Source organism: Nipponia nippon, unplaced genomic scaffold (genome assembly GCF_047370975.1).
Source record: "Nipponia nippon isolate SJK-2023a ecotype South Korea unplaced genomic scaffold, ASM4737097v1 scaffold_2, whole genome shotgun sequence".
In the NCBI taxonomy this organism is placed as follows: domain Eukaryota; kingdom Metazoa; phylum Chordata; class Aves; order Pelecaniformes; family Threskiornithidae; genus Nipponia; species Nipponia nippon.
This window is the reverse complement of record NW_028262336.1, coordinates 16762178-16781342: the sequence shown is the minus strand read 5'-3', so window position 1 is coordinate 16781342 and position 19165 is coordinate 16762178. Positions and strand designations below refer to the sequence as shown.

The 19165-nt window shown below is 48.9% G+C and overlaps 2 protein-coding genes across 8 annotated transcripts in view; both read right to left on the bottom strand.

Moving 5' to 3' along the window:
* Nucleotides 1-266: 266 nt before the first annotated feature.
* Nucleotides 267-11967, bottom strand: BCL9 (BCL9 transcription coactivator). 3 transcript variants are annotated; one of them, XM_009467674.2, is made up of 7 exons: nt 11842-11967; nt 9943-10259; nt 8821-9010; nt 8250-8349; nt 5596-7825; nt 3379-3639; nt 267-2013 (listed from the first exon to the last, which is right to left on the bottom strand). In XM_009467674.2, the coding sequence occupies exons 1-7, from the start codon at nt 11892-11894 to the stop codon at nt 896-898; spliced, it is 4269 nt and encodes a 1422-aa protein (XP_009465949.2). In that variant the 5' UTR covers nt 11895-11967; the 3' UTR covers nt 267-895. The 3 variants fall into 3 exon arrangements, with proteins under 3 accessions (XP_009465949.2, XP_087614836.1, XP_087614835.1); XM_087758710.1 differs by having other exon boundaries at nt 267-1977; XM_087758709.1 differs by having other exon boundaries at nt 9943-10256; nt 11842-11960.
* The window catches only part of LOC148055673 (uncharacterized), a 48821-nt gene continuing 41600 nt past the window's right edge, over nt 11945-19165 (bottom strand). For 4 of the 5 annotated variants that reach the window (XM_087758711.1, XM_087758713.1, XM_087758714.1 and 1 more), the window contains exons 2-3: nt 15140-15222; nt 11945-12148 (exon numbers count right to left, since the gene is read on the bottom strand). In XM_087758711.1, the coding sequence (XP_087614837.1) occupies nt 11945-12136 (192 nt within the window). In that variant the 5' untranslated portion in view covers nt 12137-12148; nt 15140-15222. Of the gene's footprint in view, nt 12149-15139; nt 15223-15979; nt 16122-19165 lie in introns of all 5 variants that reach the window. The other variant, XM_087758712.1, reaches the window with a different exon arrangement.

Here is a 19165-nt window from a genome sequence, read left to right as displayed (position 1 = left end):
GGTTTCTAAGAAAAGGAGAATAGGAAACAGTGAGAGAGACTACTGTAGGATGTAACAGTGCCCAAGTCCAGCCCCTTCCTAAAAGTGGGAAGAGTCCCCACATGAGGAGAGGCTCTCCTAGATTTACTCCCCAAAATAACACAATGTATTGCAGCTGCCATAGGAGGAGACAGAAGGGGGACGGAGAGAGAGAGAAGCCTATTTAATAAAGAGTGGGAGGGAGAGACAGAAGGTGCTGGACAGCACGCCATAATTTGAAAAATATGTCCTTAACTTATTATTTATTTCTTTTAAAAGATTCCCCTCACTGAACTTAAGTTCCTTTTTGTGCTTTTCATTAATACTCTGCTCTGAGGTCGTAGTTTGGTTTTTCTATACATTGGAGTTGAAGGAAAATAGTCCGAAGTTCTGAAGATGGATTCTCCACCTAAAGTAAACAGCCTAGAATCCCATTCTCCTCTCACCCCAAAGACTAAAGTCTCTGCTAAAATCCCTTTTACAATATAGTACAGTACACAAAAAACCCCAAAAATAACCGAGAGTCCTGGGAGAAGCCAGTCCGAAGGACGTAAACATACAGAGAATGGTGCAACTTGTGACAAATGGCAATTCTCAAAATACAGCTACAGATTCTCAAAGCAGGTGCCGTCACGGGATACCCAAGTCCACAAAAATAATTTTTAAAAAATAAATCTTAAAAAAAAAAACAACCTGTTAAAATGAATAATTTTTTTTTTTCAGGTAATTCCATACATTCGAGATTTCCCAAAGCGTCCTCTGGTCTCTTTTCACCTATTGCATGGCCAAACTGTACTCCTGAAGCTCCCAAAAAAGCGCTCAGGACTTGGAATCTCATCTTGACAAGGATCAGAACATCCAGTCTTATGGTAGCAGCTTAAAACATCATGTTCCCTGGGTTTCCAGGGCCTTGGCTAAATCCTCCCATGCCAACATCAGCAGCCATACCTCGGGGCCTCATCTGGGGGGGAATCATGATGTTTTGTTGGGGTCCCATCATGCCCTGCATTGACATCATCATACCAGGTGACCCCACAGGGCCCGGGTGGCTGTACAGCCCCGCAGGGGCTCGGTCCTTGCCTGGGATCATGCCCACGGCGGCCACGGGGTTACTCATTAGCGCGGGCTGGCCAGGCATCGCCGTTTGTGCTGGTGACATCATGCGGTGGTGCGGCCCCATCATGCCTTGCTGCAGGAAGGCAGGCGGTCTCATCGGGTTATGACCTGGCATGGACGGAGCCGTCCCAAGAGGGATATCCGGAGTTCCCACTGGCCCAGGGCCCCCCATGCCAGGCAACGTTAGTCCCATCCTTGGGGTCTGCTCTCCTATCATCCCCTGCATGTGGGAGAACCCAGGCCCAGGACCCTGTGGCTGCTTGCGGCCTGGCACCTCCCCACGAGGGAAATACTGTAGTGTCTGGCTAGGCTTCTCCGACGGGATAATCCTGGACAGGTCAAACTCTGGTATTCCCGTGGCTCCAGGACGGATCACCTCCTGCAGCTCTGGATCAGTGAAAACCGAAGGCATATTGTTTCCAAGAACAGTGAAGGAGTCTGGACCGCCAGGGCCTCCAGTCTTGCAAAGTGCTGGATCTGTCGAACTTTGGGGCAGGTTGGTAGGACGCCCCAGAGGTCCTTCTCCATGGAAGCCCATTCCCGCTGGGAAGTTGCCTTGTCCACCGCTGGGCCCGTTGTGTGGAAATGGCACCTGCTGTGGAGGGGACTGTACGGGAGGGAACCCCTGCGGGAAGCCCAGGCGTCCTTGAGGTACCATTGGAGACTCCTGGGAACCATGCCCCATCATTGGGTTGTGTGACATCAGGCCGGGTCCCACGGGGACCCCATGAGGAGGTATATTGGGTCCCATAGCATTTGGAGAGGGCATCTGGTTGTTATGGGAAAGAGGCTGGGTCATTCCCATTGGGCTAAGGGTTGGCATTGGACCCACTGGGTTCGGACCTGAAATTCGAGGATTCTGAGAATTAATGCCCATTCCTAGGGAAGAAATAAGGAATCACATTTAGGTAACAGCCAATGACAATCAATAAAGCTATCAGAGAGCTTTCTGCAAGGTTACCAAGTCTGCACACACACACAAAAAAATTAGTGCTAATAAAAAACCATCAGTAGTGGCTCTGGAAAATGTTATTTTAACCAGAAAATTGATGCCACCTGCACAGCTGTCTCCCTAGGCTTGTCGCTGCCCTATCAAAAAATGACTAAAGCCTGCTCTTCAAGTAGGATCTCAATCCAACCCACACCTTTACTACATCCCTGGCAGTCTACATGATGCAGGCAGCAACAAACATGTCTGTGACAGATTATCAGCATATGGACACTTGTCCACTGGGAGGAGGCTGAATCTCCTTTCAAAACTCAAGAAGTGATAAATCAGGTAACCCTCGTCAGACTAGCAGGCGACGATCAATGAGGTTAATGAGCTATCATCATGAACTTATTCAATTAGCCAGCTTCCCCAGGTATATTCAGCCACTCTGATCATTACTGCGTGAAACAGAGAGCAAAGCTACAGGTAAACTCATCAAGAATTCATTACCAGTTGCCGGTCTCATGAAACATCTACTCATCCCCTCTTTCCACTATGTTAATTCAATTGGGTGGAGGGGCTACAGCCTACTTTTGTATTAAATATGTACCCACAAACATTAAGCTATCAGCAGGGACTGGATTTCTCATATAAACATGCTCACCCACAAGACAGCCCAAAAGGACAATGTTGTATATTTTACTTTTCCTTTAACTCTCTCAGGTAGGGACCAGGACAGTTTCCCTCAGTCCTGGCTGAGGTCACCTGCCATTACACATTCCCTGTATGAAAAGATGTATGCTTTGAGAAAGCACTCTAACACTCTCTTCTGTAACAAAGGCAATCAACAAAACCCAGGAAAAGACCAGATGATTCAGTGTCAAAGCAAAAAAACAAAAACCAAAAAAAAACCCCAAAAAACCCAAAACCCACACACAACTATGAAGCTTCTGTGACACTGCCTTAAGACAGGGGAAGAATGGTTTCCTCTGGGTAACACATTGTAGGTCTAACTCTTATTCCCATGAGCTGCCTTCACTGACACAAGTAACTCCAGTCTGCCCAAGTGGAAATCTCTCCCATAGATACGGGCTTTCCAGATCAGACACTTTCTGGACAGAAAAAACTGCTTGCAAGGAGAATTTCCATCTCCCCATTTCAGACAATTGCAACTGCCTTCCTCAAAAACAACCCATGGCTATATATTCTTCAAGTTTTTCCCTCTCACCATGTTCATCTGATGAAGCTTCCATAAAAATCACCCTCACTGTACTGCCTGATAGCTTGGGCTTATGTTTCTTTGAGTTTCTTACCTGGTACGCTGTTCATAGGTGGCAAGTTTGGGGAGCGTGCTGGAGGGGAGTCATCATCCGAGCTGGCCACAGTTTTGATGGCATCATGATAGAGCGGTGTAGAGCTGGGCATGGCAAATTTGGACATCCTGGACATCATAATGGATAGGGGATTCTGGGAGAGGGTCGGCTCTGGAGGCATTGTGTAAGGACTGCTAGAGGGAAGATTTCCAGGGAGAGTCACAGGAGCAGACTGGCTGACTGTGGAAGGAGGTGGACCACCTTAGGGAGGGGGAAAAAAAATAAAGAGAAAGGAAAAAACACCTTTGTTTTCCTTCTTATCATTTTTTCCCCGAAATCTCACCCTTTTCTCCTAGCAATCTCAAAAACTAGAAATCCCTTTTATTGCAAGAGATGATCTGACTAATGCAGTCGAGGCCTGTGAAAGGTAACCAGAAAAATAAGCCTATTGGTCAAGATGGTTAGCATTTCTTATCCTGGATTCTGCACTTCTATTGGAACTACCTTGAGCCTCTACAAATCCACACAAAGAATTATCAGGTACGCCTGAAAATCCTACTGTTCATCTTCCATGCACTGAAGAAGGCAGACTTACATACCAGGTCTAGCCATAAAAATCCAAATCCATAATAAATTAATGGCTCCTGCGCCTACCAAATGTCAACTGTAACTCCTTTCCCTTTTTCTTTAGGAGGCATCAAATAAGCACAAAAGACATAGGCAGCACAACGCAAGCTGTAGCGGATATTATGCCGAGACATACAGGCAGATTTCTGACAAGCTGCACCAGCAGCTACAAGTAAAACTCCTTGTTTATATTTCATTTCAGGTTTTATATACACATATTTACTGCTCATTCCAGTTAAAGAAACATTCTCTGTGCCTATCAGCTTATCATCCTCTGCTCTCCCAAAACTAGAAATAACTTAATTGCACTTCCAGTCTCCTTTGTTCTTCACTGATGAATTTCATGCCACCCAAACCACGTGCGAAGGAAAGATGCTAAACCAAAGTTGTGCTATCACTGAAAATTCACTGCACGTTCCTCGGCTCACCCCAGAAAAAGGAAAGGAGACTAGTGAATACAAAAATTCTGCAATGCCAAAACATTGATGCTGTGGAAGAGCTGCATGTAAAGGCATTTGTTAAGCACAACGCTAGGCACGGACTAAAGCATTCGGTTCTCTCTTGGAGGCGCTTGGTCTCACGCAGCAGCCACGAGGGACACCAACATCCAGGCTCCCGGCATCCAGGCTCCCTTCCCGAGCAGGGAGACCCGGCCAGCCATCCTGCCAGCCAGTGCCAGGGGTTACCCTCCCCACCACCGGTCCCCTGGTCCCCGGGCCCGGGCAGGCACGTCCCGGCCGCTGCGCTGTTACCCGCAGCAGCACTAGAGGGCAACGCGGGCAAGCCTCCGCTCCCAGCCTCCCAAGACCTTCCCGGGCTGGAAGGCCGCCCAGGGCTGCGGCGCTGGGAGCCTGGACAGAGGGGCAAGCGTGCTCCGGGAGGATTTGGGAGAGGGAAGGAGAGGGCAGAGGCGTGCTGCCAACAGGCCAGGGACGTTCAGGAGCAGACAGGGCAGAGCCAGCACCTGCATCCCGAGTCCCCAGCACAGCACGGCTCCAGCATGCTACCAAATGCTACATATGGTGGTGGTTAGCTCTCTCCAAAACAGCTGAAGCCTGGACAAATGTTAGCACACCTCCCTGTCTGTGGTGATTAACCTAGAAAGCCATAACCATACCTGAAGCATGTCTAGATACATGACTGGCTAACTACGCTCAGCATCAATTTGTAGGAGCCTTTATTTCAAAGCATTTTCATAACATCAGCAGGAACTTCTCTGCAAAGCTACAGCCACCAGGAGCTGTGGCAGAACAGCCAAAAACCCTTCCGAGGAGAGATTTCTCCCATCGACACTCCACATCTTTTCACACCGCTTGACCCCCGGCCACCTTTCACTTTCACGTCCTCGGAGTGACCAGCCCTCACCCCGACACACGGCAGGCACAGCGCAAACCCACAAACACCACAGGAGGAGGAAAAGGGCTTGCGCTCCCCTCGCGTAGCCGCCAACCAGACCCTCGGGCCAAGCACCGCCTCGCCTCGCGGCACTGCCACCCTGCAAGAAACCTCCTCCCTCTCCCCTGGCTCACCCCTCGGGGTAACCCCACGCAAACCCACGAGCCAAGCCTAGCTCGCAGAGGCGGCACTCACCCGACTCCACGTTCCCCAGCATGGCTGGAGAAGACATGGTGAGAGACGCCTTGTGGTTCGGGGGAATCCCAGGGCTCTGCAAAGGAGGCTTTGGAGACGAAGTCCATCCGGGAGAAGGTGCGGGGAGAGACGGAGACTTGAGGTGGACAGGAGAAGCAGCAGCAGACCCCAAGACAGGGGGGGACTTAATGGAGGCAGCGGCAGCTGCGGCAGTGGGGCCCGCAAGCATTCCTGCCAGCTGGGAGGGCGTCTGAGGGGACTTGAGGTTCCCGGAGGGAGACCCCATCATGGGAGACTGGACCTGGCGCATCGTAGGGGATTTCAGGGGGTTGATTCCTGGCGAATGCACCTGACCGGCTGCGGAGATATCCAAGGGCTTGCGGCCGAGGCTGCGCTGTGCAGGGGGAGCAGTGTTGAGGCTATTAGGGTTACTGGTGGGATTCAGAGGTAGTGGCGGCATGTGGCTGAGCCGGTTGTTAGTCCTTTGGTCAGGCCCAATCTGTTCTCTGAGATTTCGGAGACCGACTCCTGGGCCCTGAGACATGGGAAGGAAAGGCCTGGGACCCATGCCATACTCCTGCTGCGGGTGCTCCCCAAACGGCAGCGGCACCATTTTCTGCTGAGAGGAAAGCATCTCTGAGACGCCGGGGCGCAGTTTCATCATCTCTTCCGGCCCAACTCCTGCCTCCCTCAGCTTCTGAGGGACCAGGGGTGGGTTGGAGCCCATGCTGACGTTCATGCCCATGTCCCCCTTCATGCCGCCAGGGCCCATCCCAAACTCCAGCTCCCTGCTAGAGGCCATTTGTGGGGGTATTCCTTTTGGGAAGTCCCCCCTGGAGGGGCTCATCGGCCCTTCCACCGGCATGCGAGGGAAGATGGGGTTGTTCCCAGGCTCCATGTGTCTCTGGGAGGGCATCATCCTGTTGATCTCCATGCCGGGCCTGATGCCTTCCATATTCAGGCCAGGAGGGAGGCCCATCTGTTTCTCAGCCAGCTGCTGCTGATAGAGCTCTTCGGGCAGGCCCTGCGGATTGGGGAACCGCTCCCCTCGGCCAGGGCCACTGAAGACACCCTGGCCTGGAGGGAAGTTTCGGCCATCTGGGATTTTTGGCACATCGTCTGGCCAACTAACTCCTGAAAGCCCAGGCCGGGAGGCAGGATTCGGGACGCCGGGGCCCTCCATGTCAGGATTAATCATTCCTGCAAAACCAGGCAGGCGCATCTGGCTCCCGGGCATGTTGGGATGAGGGGCCATGCCCCTGGGGGGCAGGGAGTGCGACATGTTCATGCCTTCAGGGAAGGGCTCTGGACCCCCAGGTCCCCAGCCCTCCCCAGGGGTCATCTGGTAGGGAGGGGGAGGGCCTCGGACCACCCCACGAGGCCCGTGCTGATGGACCATCATGTCCTGCAGGGAACACTGCTGCACAACCACCTGCTCTTGCTTTCTTCTCTTCTCCTCGTAAAACTCCTGCTGCAGCTTGAGCCAGGCCACCTGCTCAGGAGTCATGTGGTCCAGGTGGTCTGGGCCTATGGGTCCCGACTGGGAGTTCATTGGTGGTGGCCCCATTTCGTCTGGGGAAAAAGGCATGTCCCTGTGTCCTTGAGGGCCAAACGGAGCCCCTCCATCTGTCCGAGACCCTGACCCTTTGCCTAAACTTTGGGATTGAGCCATCATGGCCTGTATCGGCCCTTCGGGTTTCTTTTGGGGACCATCCAGCACCCCAGCATTTGGGGGTGGCCCCCCACTTTGCCCTCCCGCAAACTCCTTCTCGTCAGGGAAGAGCATGCGCTGTATGTCTCTCAGGGTCTGCAACGAGCGCTCTCGATGCTCCAGCTGCTCCTGTGACAGTCCGTCTGGATTCTCACCCAAACTGGACGGGTCCCCACCAGACACCTGCTGGGGAGGACCTTTGGGGTCTGCAGCAGAGCTATTGCTACCTTGGGAAACTGGGCTAACTGCTCGATTATTGGGGGTTGAACTCTGCCCAAATCCTTCTGTCTGCAACGGGGTAGAGTTGGCAGGGCTGCCCACAGACATCACTTTGCTTTCCACACTGGGACTGTCCTGATCTATGGGGCACGGAGGGCCAGTGGATTTGGATACAGGCGCTGACACGGGTGGAGTCGGCTGCATTTTGGCGTTCTGGGGAGCGTTCTGGTCCTGGGCGGTGGGGGGCTGCGGCTGCGGCAGGGGCTTGGGTTCAGTCCGAAGTGCAGTGATCTGGGGGTTCTGCAAGAGAAAAACCACACGTTGTCACTCATTCATCTTACAGCCACGTCACATAAGTAGAGGTGCAAACAAAACATCCTGTCTCAACACCGCCAGCCCACACTTTGCAAGGAAGGGTAGCCCTCATGCAGTGATTACAGAACAGCATCTTGGCCATGCCAAAAGGTATTTTGCTCAAGTATTACAGCAGGTAGCCCTTGCTTCTGCGCTAGCTCTGCATGAGCAGTGGGTCAGAAATACATTACACGAATATTGCAAGACTCAAGCTCTTCTTTGGATGATCCAAGACATTTACTTGCAGAAGGCTAGGACAACAACTGTCTCTCTCTTTTCCACCCTGAAACTTATTTCAGTATGTAAATAATCATCCACGCACACGGACATTTGCCATTTCCCTTCCCACCCACATGCAGGTATTCCCTACCAAGGGTACAGTGTTTCGTTCCGCCTTGCTGTTTGAGATGTTCTGGATATGAAAGGACACGATGGTTTCCACCTGTCCCTTCAGCACAGCTTCTGCAGCCCTGCAAAGACAGACAGATGCACATATCCAGTTGAAGCTAAGAATTAATTTTTCTTAATCGCCCTCCCTTCTATCCTTCAGCTGGCAGAAGGAAGAGAGACTTAACCACACATACTTCACTCTAGATGAGTAGCAAAAGAAAAATGCTTACATCTACAAACTCATCAGCATTCAGGGTTCATGTCTCAGTTTAAGCCATCCTGGCTGCTACTCACTGCACGGATTGCAAAACAGTATCTACCAGCGTTTGCCAAAAAAAAAAACCACACCTCGGAGGAATAAATACTCACTTCCCAGAGGGCAAGAGGTAACTACATTCTCCAATCTAGCCCCTGCAGCATCCCCAAAACAAGTAATGACTTTTTGCTACAAGAATGCACTTGATGGAGAAAGCACACTTGAGAATCTCTTAAAAAGGGAGCACAAATATAAGCCCTGCTCCCTGAAGACATTCAAGCATCTACCTACTTACTTGTTGGCCATCTCAGTAGAAAAAACATAAACCACTTTGGATGGAGTCTTCTGCCCACTTGCTGGCTCCAAAGCAGCAGTCAGGCCATGGGAAGGTGTGGAAGACCTCGGGGCTGAAGTATTTGAAGGAGTCATGGAGTGTGGTGTGTGCTGAGAATCCTGGGACTTCACATGATCAGCAGAATTGCAGTCTGGGAGAGAGAGGAAAAGAGGGGAAGCTCTTTGGAAAACATTTCTTGAAAACCCTGGGAGCTCTTCGGAAAACATTTCTGGAAACTGACCAGAGCTTTTCCTCCTCAAATTTCCCGCCTCTCCCTCAAGCACTACTAAAGGCAGTTCTTCTACTATGCCATGCATCTTCCCTCTAATGCCATGCTGCCCTTCAGGCACCACTGGGAGAAAGCTCATCTTGCTCCTTTCCAAGGCAAGTGGCAGTTCCCAGAGCCGATCCCTTTGAATTCCCTAATGGCCACACAGAATAGCAGGAAAACTACACACTAAAATGAACAAATATAAATATGTCTGTGCCCAAGGAGAATACTCTGTGCAAAACTTTACTTTTATTTCCGTCCAGCCACCTTAGCCAGGTGACCTCGAAAATGGACAGCAAAGGAAAGATGGACAACTGCACATCTAGTCTGTTTTTGCACTACCTCACAGAGGCAATGTTGGAGCCAGGAACAGAACACAGGAATCCCAACTCTCTGGCTTGTGTTACCAGTCAGGGTGCTACGGGTTATGTATCTGTGTTGACAAAACAGGCTGGCATATTGTTCAAAACCCCAGTTACAACAGAGCAGTTCCTGAAAGGCCAAAGGCCAGAAGGAAACCAACAGGTTGCATTTATATTTTCAAATCCTCTGGGGGAGTTTCAGAGTTACAAAGGAACTTTCCCACCAGAGTCAGGTCTGCACTTTAACTGAGCGTGAACAGGACATTCACCAATGCCAGCCATGACAGCCTCTCCTCTTCACCTGCTCTCAAGACCTTTAGACTTCGTTGGCTGAAACTTACAGAACCCCAGACAAATAAATGTTTCGCTAACACTTGCATAGCAATTCTCCATCTCACAGAAGACTCAGGCTAATTGTCTGCACTTGCGCATGAATCCTAGCAAACATACCTTTGATTTCGGGGTCATCATTAGGAGTCCCAGCTTCCCTCTGTTCAAAGGAGTCTGCCGAAATGCTCCTCTCTCTCTTCCCCTTCCCCTTGGCACCATTTCCAGCCCCATTCTTCAGCCCCATGCTCCCACCTGGGCCAGGGAGCACTTTGGGGGGATGACCCCCACTTTTGGGGTCACAGGGAGAGGGCTGGGATTGGCTGGTGGAGCCCCCTTGTTTGCCCTGGTTGGAAAATTTGGAATCCAGCTGGGGGTTGCCAGACGGGGACATCACTGTAGGGGGACGGACCATCACCTCCTGCTTTGATTTGGGGCTACTGGGGGCAGAGCAAAAAGAGGAAAAGAAAACAAAAGTGACAAATCACACCATGGATTCATCCAACCCTGTAGGAACAGATGAGGGAGAAGTAGAAACAACCACTGCCACCTTTGCAAGCCAAGACAATTGCTGACAAATAAAAAATGCCTGCAAGCTTAGAGTCATGTGCTTTTTTGAACATGCCCTGAAAGGGTTATTATCCAAGATGGGATCTCATTGCTCAAGAAGGCACTAGGGCAAGCTACAGACCTGCCAGATCCCAGGAACTGCTGTCACATGAGGACCTACCTCTGGGGCTTCTGTCAATAAAGACAACGGTTTCTATGTGCACAGAGAAGCGCCTCACACCAAGACCAGCTCAGAGTAAACAAACAAGGCACAATAAAGTTCACCTCGCCAGTCTCCTGGACCCCAACTATATGCCGCAGCTCTGATCAGAGTAGACGCCCCCCCCCGCCCCCTCCCTTGCACCTCCCTATCCAGTTCTGCAGGGAGCACAAGGAAAACCCAGCATTACTGCAGCATTCATCATACATTGGGGCGAGCTGCCAGGAAAACACAAACCTCTGACCGTGAAAACAATTAAACCAGCTACAACCTGCCTCTGAAGAAGAAAAAAGGATACCATCTCCCTGCACACTCCTGCAAAATGGGGCAGATGAAGCTTCTTTAATTTGCCAAAAGAAATTCAGAGTCTTTCCTTCCCTCTTCCATTCAGCAAATTGCATCCTAAAAATAGTTTGTTCCTCTGGGTTTTACACACACATTAGCCACCCCTTCCTCCACACCCTCCAGTTACTCCATTGCTATCGGATCTTCTGCATTGTGTTTTCCCAGCATCACTGCCACTTCCAACAGGCAGCGCTTGCTAGCATCCTCACTGTTGGGACTTGCACAAGCCGTCTCCTCCGTTGGACATACATCTGACTCAGAGGCAGTTCCTCTGAATTACTCTTAAGCTCCAAATGACCTCTAGGAGTAAATAATCAAACGCAAGAATGCTGTCAATCAGACCACTTTAAGTCCCTGGACAGTGCTTCGCTTCCATATTTTTCCCCTTCCAAATTAGCGGAGGAGAGATGCTGACCTGCTGCACTGGCAGGTGAATGATGCAGAGGATCTCAGTGCACAGCTGATCAGTTCTCCAGGCTGTTCAGGCCAATAATACAGAGGAGGCGTTTTGTGTGAAAGTACAGACAGAGAGACCTTCTGCTGCCCAACTACCCCTTGGGGAAACAGATAATTAGAAGAGGTGGAAGAAAAAAAAAAAAAAAACAAACAGATAGAAGCAGCATGTTTACTCTCCTACAGCCTATTCAGACAACTGATGGGACGGAGGAGGGCGCGAGGAACATAGAATCCGCACCTCACGGGTCTACAGCTTTCAGCTCATCCTGAGCCTAGCAAACGTGAAGGCTCGTCAGTACTGTGCAGCCAGCGCTCAGGTACTCAGCAGGTCCAATGGGAGCGCAAAGAGGACCAGTGAGTCACATGCAGCAGTCCTCGGCTAATCCTGCAGCAGAGCAGGGACAGCACCACGCACCAATCCAGAGCAGCTGACTGCAGGCTCTTTACCTTACCTCTGCGTGTTGCCTGACGGGGAGTTCCTCACTTTGGGGTTACTGGAATGCATTGACAGAAATCCTGAGCTCACAGTCTCACACGCACGCAGATGGGCTCTCGTCAAGTTCCTCTGGGGAGTGTGCCGCCAGAGGCAGCGTCGAAGCACTTTCTGCCACCCGCTTCTCTCAATGCTGGCTGTCTGCTTGCCTTTTTTCTCTTTGCTCCTCTCTGGTTTTGCACTGGGCACTTCCCTCCTGCAGCTCCAGCATTCTCTAGACGCGTGCCTCCTGCTGCCCAGGGGAAGTCTCGCATCTCCAGGGCACACTGTTAAAAACACCCCACAAGAAGAGAACAGAAAACCAGTGAGGAACTTTTCAAGCAGATGCGTCTGGTGTGAAGCAGTAAACGGCAATTCTTCCCCCATTACTGAGAAGACACAGGAGAAGAGCTTTCAGATGGCTCAGTACAGCTGTGTATTTCAAACCGGAGGCAGCCCTGGATGGCCATTCAGTTTACAGTGAGGCCATCTTCCCTTCATCCAAAGCAAATCACTCTGGAGTCAACAAAACAGGGAAGCGCCTCGTATCTGGACACTTTGATTCTGCATCTGTGCTCAGCTTGAAGACACCTCAGAGCAAGTCAGTAGGAAGCCAAAATTACAAATCCCCAACATGACTTAGCTATCCAGAATTCCCCTGTGAATGGCTGTAATCTGATATTTCTTAAGAACATAAACTCTGCTCAAATCTTTTCTGTCTCCTTGGTCCAATATAACTAGACATATGTTCAATGATGTGTGTTAAGGACTGCACAAAGGGAGGGAAATAAAATAAAATTCCTTCCTGACCACCTGTAAGCAACCAGCTATGCTGTGATTACTCTGAAAATACCAGAGGTTAGTTCCTCATTATATCTATTAGAAAGGCCAAAAGATCACTAGAGACCTACGTGTCTAAATTTGCTCCGCACCACTATACAGACTGTTGAGACTTAAAAACAAAACAAAACAAAAATAAGCACTTTTTCAGCTTCTTTCTAAGAAACAATATGCATGACACAGGCAATAAGGCACATAAAACCATTTCTGGAGGAGGAAACTATTGAACATTACTGTTTATGTCCTTTGGGCTAAATTATTTTGGAACAAATTTCTGTCTTGTTTATGTTTCAACAAAATCTCTCCTGTTCATCTCACCTACTCAGATGCAAATCCACTTAATTTAGAATCTAACCAAGATTTATTGTTAATGTATTAAGCATTGCTAGTTAAATATTATTCAAATGTAAATATTCCCAGTACTCCTTCTCAGCACCAAAGAAGCAGTTTCTTCCTCTGTATATCAAATGAAACAAAATAAATCTCACCAGGCTGGGAGTGTCTTGAATTTTATAAAGAAAATACTGTTCAAACGGCGTTTAGAAAACAAAAACTGGTTTGCTTACATGCTGACACCAGAGGATTAAGAAACACAGGCACTACGTGACCACCTCTGGCCAAGGAGAGTTATCAGTAACTTGCAGTATTGAGCACCATGGTTTTCCAGTTCCCCAAATTCATCTTGTTGTGAGGTTGTGCCATTACACTTCTTAGTGGCTTTGCACTGCTGTATTTTAACACGACAGTGCTCCACACTGCAGTTGTTCCGTGAAGCTCTGCATCATCTCCCAAAATTCTCCTCTCTACCACACGCCTCCTTCATGACCCAGAGAAATCATCCCGCTCCCTATTCTCACCTCCACTGTGCTGCACAAATCCATTAATGTGAGGGAATGTTTCTGCAATAAAGGTCTCATTTTTAATGCCTCCTATCAGGCACAATCAGATGAACTCCAGTCTGAGCCACACACTGCACAGGATCCACATGCCTCTCTGGGGCTATCAGCTGGTTCTCCCACTGATTTTGCGAACAATTACTATTGTTACTACTATCGTGCTGTAATTGGAGCTGGTGCTATACACATACACTAAAGATAAGGGAGAACATCTTCACAAGTATCTAAATTGTACCATCTTTGCATGCAAATTTGGCTCCTCTGTCTGTTTTGACAACAAAACCGTAACATTATCAACAGCACGCAACTCCACTTTTCGAAAAAGATTTACGCATGTGTAAAAGTCAGTGGAACTCACTGATACTTCGGGGTCCTCGCTTACGGTGAAGGTGTGACTGAAAACAGTGAATTTCAGGTAAAAAAGAAAAAAGGAACAATAGCATTAAAGTGAGCAGAGCTCAATGCTAAAAGGAGGATGCGGATGCCTCTGTGACGAACGTAAGTATTCTAGTTGTTTCATCCTCTGCTTTTCCACTTTTGAAATTTATGCATTATCATGTTACCTTTTATTTTAAGATGAGAATTTTCTCAGACTCCCAGTCTTACACAGTGCAACGAGAAAACATGAAGAACAGAATCAGGATCACACTAGCTGCACAATATTTCTGACATCACCAAACTTTCAAGTATTTTACAGGGGGGAAAAAAAAAACCCTCTAATTTTTTTAACCCTACTTTTTTATTATCCTATATACATGTATCTTCCATCTATTAGAACTCATACGCTCTGCAAGGGAATTGTATTTTCCAATCTCAGTTTAAATTTCTTCTTACCAGAGAGAGCTATAAAGGATACGTCAATATATTCATTGGTGGAACAACGGCAACTCAACTTCCTTCACTTCTCATTTCTGCACACTGGGAATGTACCATCTTTTATAATGTGAAATGGAATACCTCATGATTTTTCTAAATGCACTTCTAACATACGTATGTCTGGGAATCTAGGGTTCAGTAATGGAAAAGCTCTAGAGAAATGTATTTTTGCAGCTGGAGTCTGGCTGCCATAGCAAAGCCTTCACCATCGCTCTAAAATTAGAGGTAGGGTCACTGACAGTGAACGGTCAAGCCACTTTTCAAGACATTTTGGCAAACTACATCCAAGGCTGTATTTTCAGGATTGCTTTAATGGCAATGGCTGCAGGGAAAAGGGATGGTTCAACTGTCTACTCATTCTCACCACCTCTCTCCTGACCAGATCAGGGAAAGATCTGAATGGGAACTAACCCAAGGGAAACAGCAGAAATCTCTATTCAGCTGGATCACTCCCCTGATCTGGTTGATCAAGTAACCACATCAGTGCCACTGCAAGCTCAAAGGAGGAGGTGAGAACAGGTGAAAAGCAGCCTCACCCCACTTGGTTGCAGCTTACAATTTGGATGGCTTAAAATGTCTTCAAACCTCAACTGCAGAGACAAAAAGAGATGGACCCGCATTTGCAGAGATACGATAGGTCCTCGCCCTTCCAACAAGCAAGCTTACCAAGACCCCTGGTGTCACGACACGGCAGTACTCATTGTGGAGGCCATGAGCTGCGAACCACTCGTCTCACAAGAATAGATCACCTGGAAAAAGAAGAGAGGAAAAGTGTCACCAACAAGAATGCACAGCCAAGCTGTGCATCCCTCCCATGCATCCAGCCCCAGAAGCAGAGGAATCAAAACTTGCTCTGAACCACCGACAAGGGGAAGCCTCTGCTCAGACTGGCAAGATTTGTCAGCACCAAAAAAGCTACCATCAGACTGGAAGAGCCTGAAGATGCGTGCTGCACATGGTGGGGGAAATATGTCAGACCTGCTTTAGCACTCCTGCATTTGAACTAGCTGGATTCCCATGAGCTCATCTGTGCTTAGAGAAGCTGGCACAAAGCTCGGACATGTAACCTCCCCGTCTCTGCACCCATCTCTCTTCAAAGGCTCACCTTCCCCTCACTACGAGCCCAGCAATTTCTACCAAACCCGTGCTTCGTATATGCAGCCTCCTCCACAGCCAGCCAACATATAAATAAAAACATCAAGCATCAGGTAAAGCCAGGCTCAGTCACATCTAGGGGAAAACCAGGCAGGTTTTAGAAGGAAGAAGCACTATCTACTGTTCTGGCAGTTCCTACTTCACATCACTGTGCTACGCTACAGGGAGAAGGGAATCCAACTGCAAACCTTCCCAAGTAAGACATACTGCAAGTTTGCTCAAGATAGAGGGCTTAGCCCCACCTTGTACTACCGTTATTTCCTATAAGGCCAAAAGAGTTCACGGCCCAAGAACCGATCAGCCACACTTTCAGTAATGGAGACAACCCTGCATCAATTAATGCTCACTCACATGTTAAAGACAGTTCAAGCGCCTGAAAGTTCCGCAATACAAGGAAACGCAGACTCTGAGGCACGGCTCAATGGTAAACTTGAGGTCAGTAAAGAAAGACGGAGCAGCTACCTGCCAGCTTCTCCCTCACCCACTGTGAAAACTGGAAAGGCCGCAAGAACAGTATGAATCCAGACAACGTTCACCCTGCCGGGGCCAGCGTGGTCTCCCGGAGCACTCTCAGCTATTTACGCGGCACGGACAGCCTTGCAGTTAAAGTACGACTGCAAACTGAAATCACTACCAGAGGTTTTCTGTGTAATCCCAACGCATTCTGCTGACCAGATCTCCCAACAGGAACACGGGAGCTGATGTGAGGCTCAATTAGTTACGCATTGTGAAACCCTGGGCATATTCTCTTCCCTCCAACACTCTCCAACTATTATCTGCTGCAGCTTCACCTTAATAATGTAGCAATGTGCTGCCATGTAATCCACTTCAACAAAACCAAACTACAAAGCCAGTCCCAAACAATGCAGCTACATTCTCCACCCAGTCCGGCCAAATCAAACAATGAAATCATCAACGTGATAGACCATCCTTATCTAGCCAAGTCATACCTGCAGACAGAAGCTGAAACAAACACCTATCGCAACAAGCTGCTTCATCCAGAAAAACCTACCACAGCAGCACAATCATCCCTGAATCCAATTACCCAGTTATTTCTCCTCTCCCCTTTCCCCCACCCCACCCAACAAAACAATACAGGCTAAGCCATGCCAGTGCCAATACTGACACACCTCTATCAAAGCAGCAACAAAAATCACCTTTTCCCTTGAAAGGGAAAACATGTGAACACCAGCACGCATCAGGATGGAGAGAAGCTATCACAGCAAATGCTCGGGGCTCTATTGCTTGAAACATTCAAGTTCAACTTCGCAAAGCGCTGGAGCAGGGCAGCCTTACAGACCATGGCTCAGGACTGCAAGAGGGACACAAACGATCAGACACGATCCAGCTTTAAGGCTACCCAGCCCAGTCATTGCAATGTAATTCCTTCCCCTAGTTTGCCATCTCTGCTGCTCACCTGCGCGGCCTTAGGCCACAGTCAGCGCAAGACAGCTTGCTTCACAGTGAATTTAAGAGCAAAAGGGTGAGAGCATGTACACAAGCAGCTACCACAGAGTAACTAACAAGACAGAAATGCACACCTTAGCTTACCTTTTGGTAACTTACTCATGAACCATCCCTGTATTTCTATGAACTAGCCACCATATTATTGTACTGCAAACAGAAGGAAAAAACCATCCAAACTAGCTTATTCCTCCTTTATGCCCTTAAACTGCAGAAGCTCGATAGTGACAAGTGGTCAGGTAGTTGGAGGTGTACAGCATGATGGCTGCTTCAGCAGGAACAGCTGCAGTTAGCACTGATTCACTTCAGTCTTTTCTCCCTCTTTGAGAAGGAGAATGTGAAGAGATGAAATAAAGGCATACCAAGCAGATAAAAGTATCGAACTTGTGGCCTTACTGTGACACGAAGCATTAAAGGCAAGAAATCTCTTTCTCTGTGTACAAGAAAGAGCACACTTCTTTTTTCCCCGCGGCCTGAGACTGACAGTCTGTGCTGGACTGAGGGTGGCGAGAGCCCGAAGTCAGCAAGGAAAAAGAAAAAAGGCTAGAGACCTGCTGCTACAGAAAACAAATGATGGCTTTGGACGCAAGCTGAGCCAGCACCCTGAATTGTAGCTGTGGTAGCGGAGGGGGAGAGAAAGGAGAGAGAGAGAGAGAGAGTAAGGGACTGCTCCGGGAAGAGCAGCAGCTTCAGGAGGGACCAAGAAGAGCAGCACCAGCAGCAGGAGCTGTATGAGCAACTGCTCATCCCGACAGCCACCTGGAAGCAAACCTCTGCGTGTGCATCCACCAGCGGATTCCCCGCGCGACCGGAGAGGTGGGTAAGGCAATGAATCAACCGACGCGCTCCTTCAGCGCAATTTTACTGGGAAGGGCACATCCCATTTCTCCGACCCTCATTCAACCACGTAAGAGGGAGAACCGCTGCACTGGCAAAAAGTGACTCTGCGACACCCAAGACACCCCAAGAGCTACCACTGGTTTTCACCACGTGCTGCAATTACAGGTTTTGTTAAGCATTTGCTTATTTTGCAGACTTGCAGCTGAACTGCACGTGTTACTTTTTAATAAGCTGCTGTTTAATAAAGTACTTGGTCACACACCTCGTTGATAAAAAGTGCAACTGGGAAACAAGGAGGACGCAGGAAGTGTTATTCAATGCTTTTATTGAACTGTCAGACTCCCTTAAGAGCATATAAAAGTGAAAGCAAATAGATAAATTGACATGAGTATTCCACACCCCACACATCTCCCCATGACACTTGAGGATACGGGGACACAGGACACTCTTCAATCCCTTGAACCAGTCCCAATTTCTAGATATGGCCCCTACTAAGGGCTTTTAACTACACCTTTAAATCTGCCCCTACCTCTTAGCGAAAGCTGTCCCCCTCATCTTCTCCCATGAACACATAAAGCATGTGCGTGTAATACAACTAGTACTGGACCCATCAGCATTCAAATAGGTTTGTCAAAAATGCCGCCTTATCTTCTGTACACCAAGCGCGTGCTGGACCCAGGAAAGCAACTTCAACCAGCATAAGTCTATCCAACCCTATCCCTTCCAGCCATCGCTAGCACTTGTGCCCCAGCTGAAAACTGCCTCGAGATAAGATATGATTAATGTTCAGGAGAGAAGCTTCCCGTTTCAGCCAACCCGGTGGCCACGTGCTGACTGGCGCTGGCGCAAAGGAGGCAGCAGTGACTGACAGCACAGGCATGGAGAGGCTTAAGCTGGTTGTTCAAACACACTTGCATCCTTCTCCTGCCAGGTCCCTCTGCTCTTTTTCTTAAACAGGGGCAGAAAATACAACAGGTACCTAAAGAACTGCTGGGGCTAAAGACACAGTATCAATATGCACGTCATCTGGACACAACACAACTCTGCTTGTTCAAGCAAGTCATCAGTAGATAGCCTGGCTACCTGCTGTCCTGGCTCTTTCCATTGCAGGGTGTGCAGACCTCATCCTTTAATCAAACTATGCGGTTATCACACAGTAGACTTTCAGTTCATTTGTTTGTGTGCTCCATCTGCCAGAAAGGCAGTTGCCACTTGCACCAAGGGCACCTCATA

What these genes read in the sequence shown, in the direction of transcription:
- BCL9 (XM_009467674.2), bottom strand. Translation starts at nt 11,894, where the DNA reads ATGCATTCCAGTAACCCCAAAGTGAGGAACTCCCCGTCAGGCAACACG. An exon ending in TGATGACCCCGAAATCAAAG is followed by an intron (nt 9,011 to 9,942) that starts GTATGTTTGCTA and finishes TCTCTCTCCCAG; the next exon opens with ACTGCAATTCTGCTGATCAT. An exon ending in AACGAAACACTGTACCCTTG is followed by an intron (nt 7,826 to 8,249) that starts GTAGGGAATACC and finishes TTTCTCTTGCAG; the next exon opens with AACCCCCAGATCACTGCACT.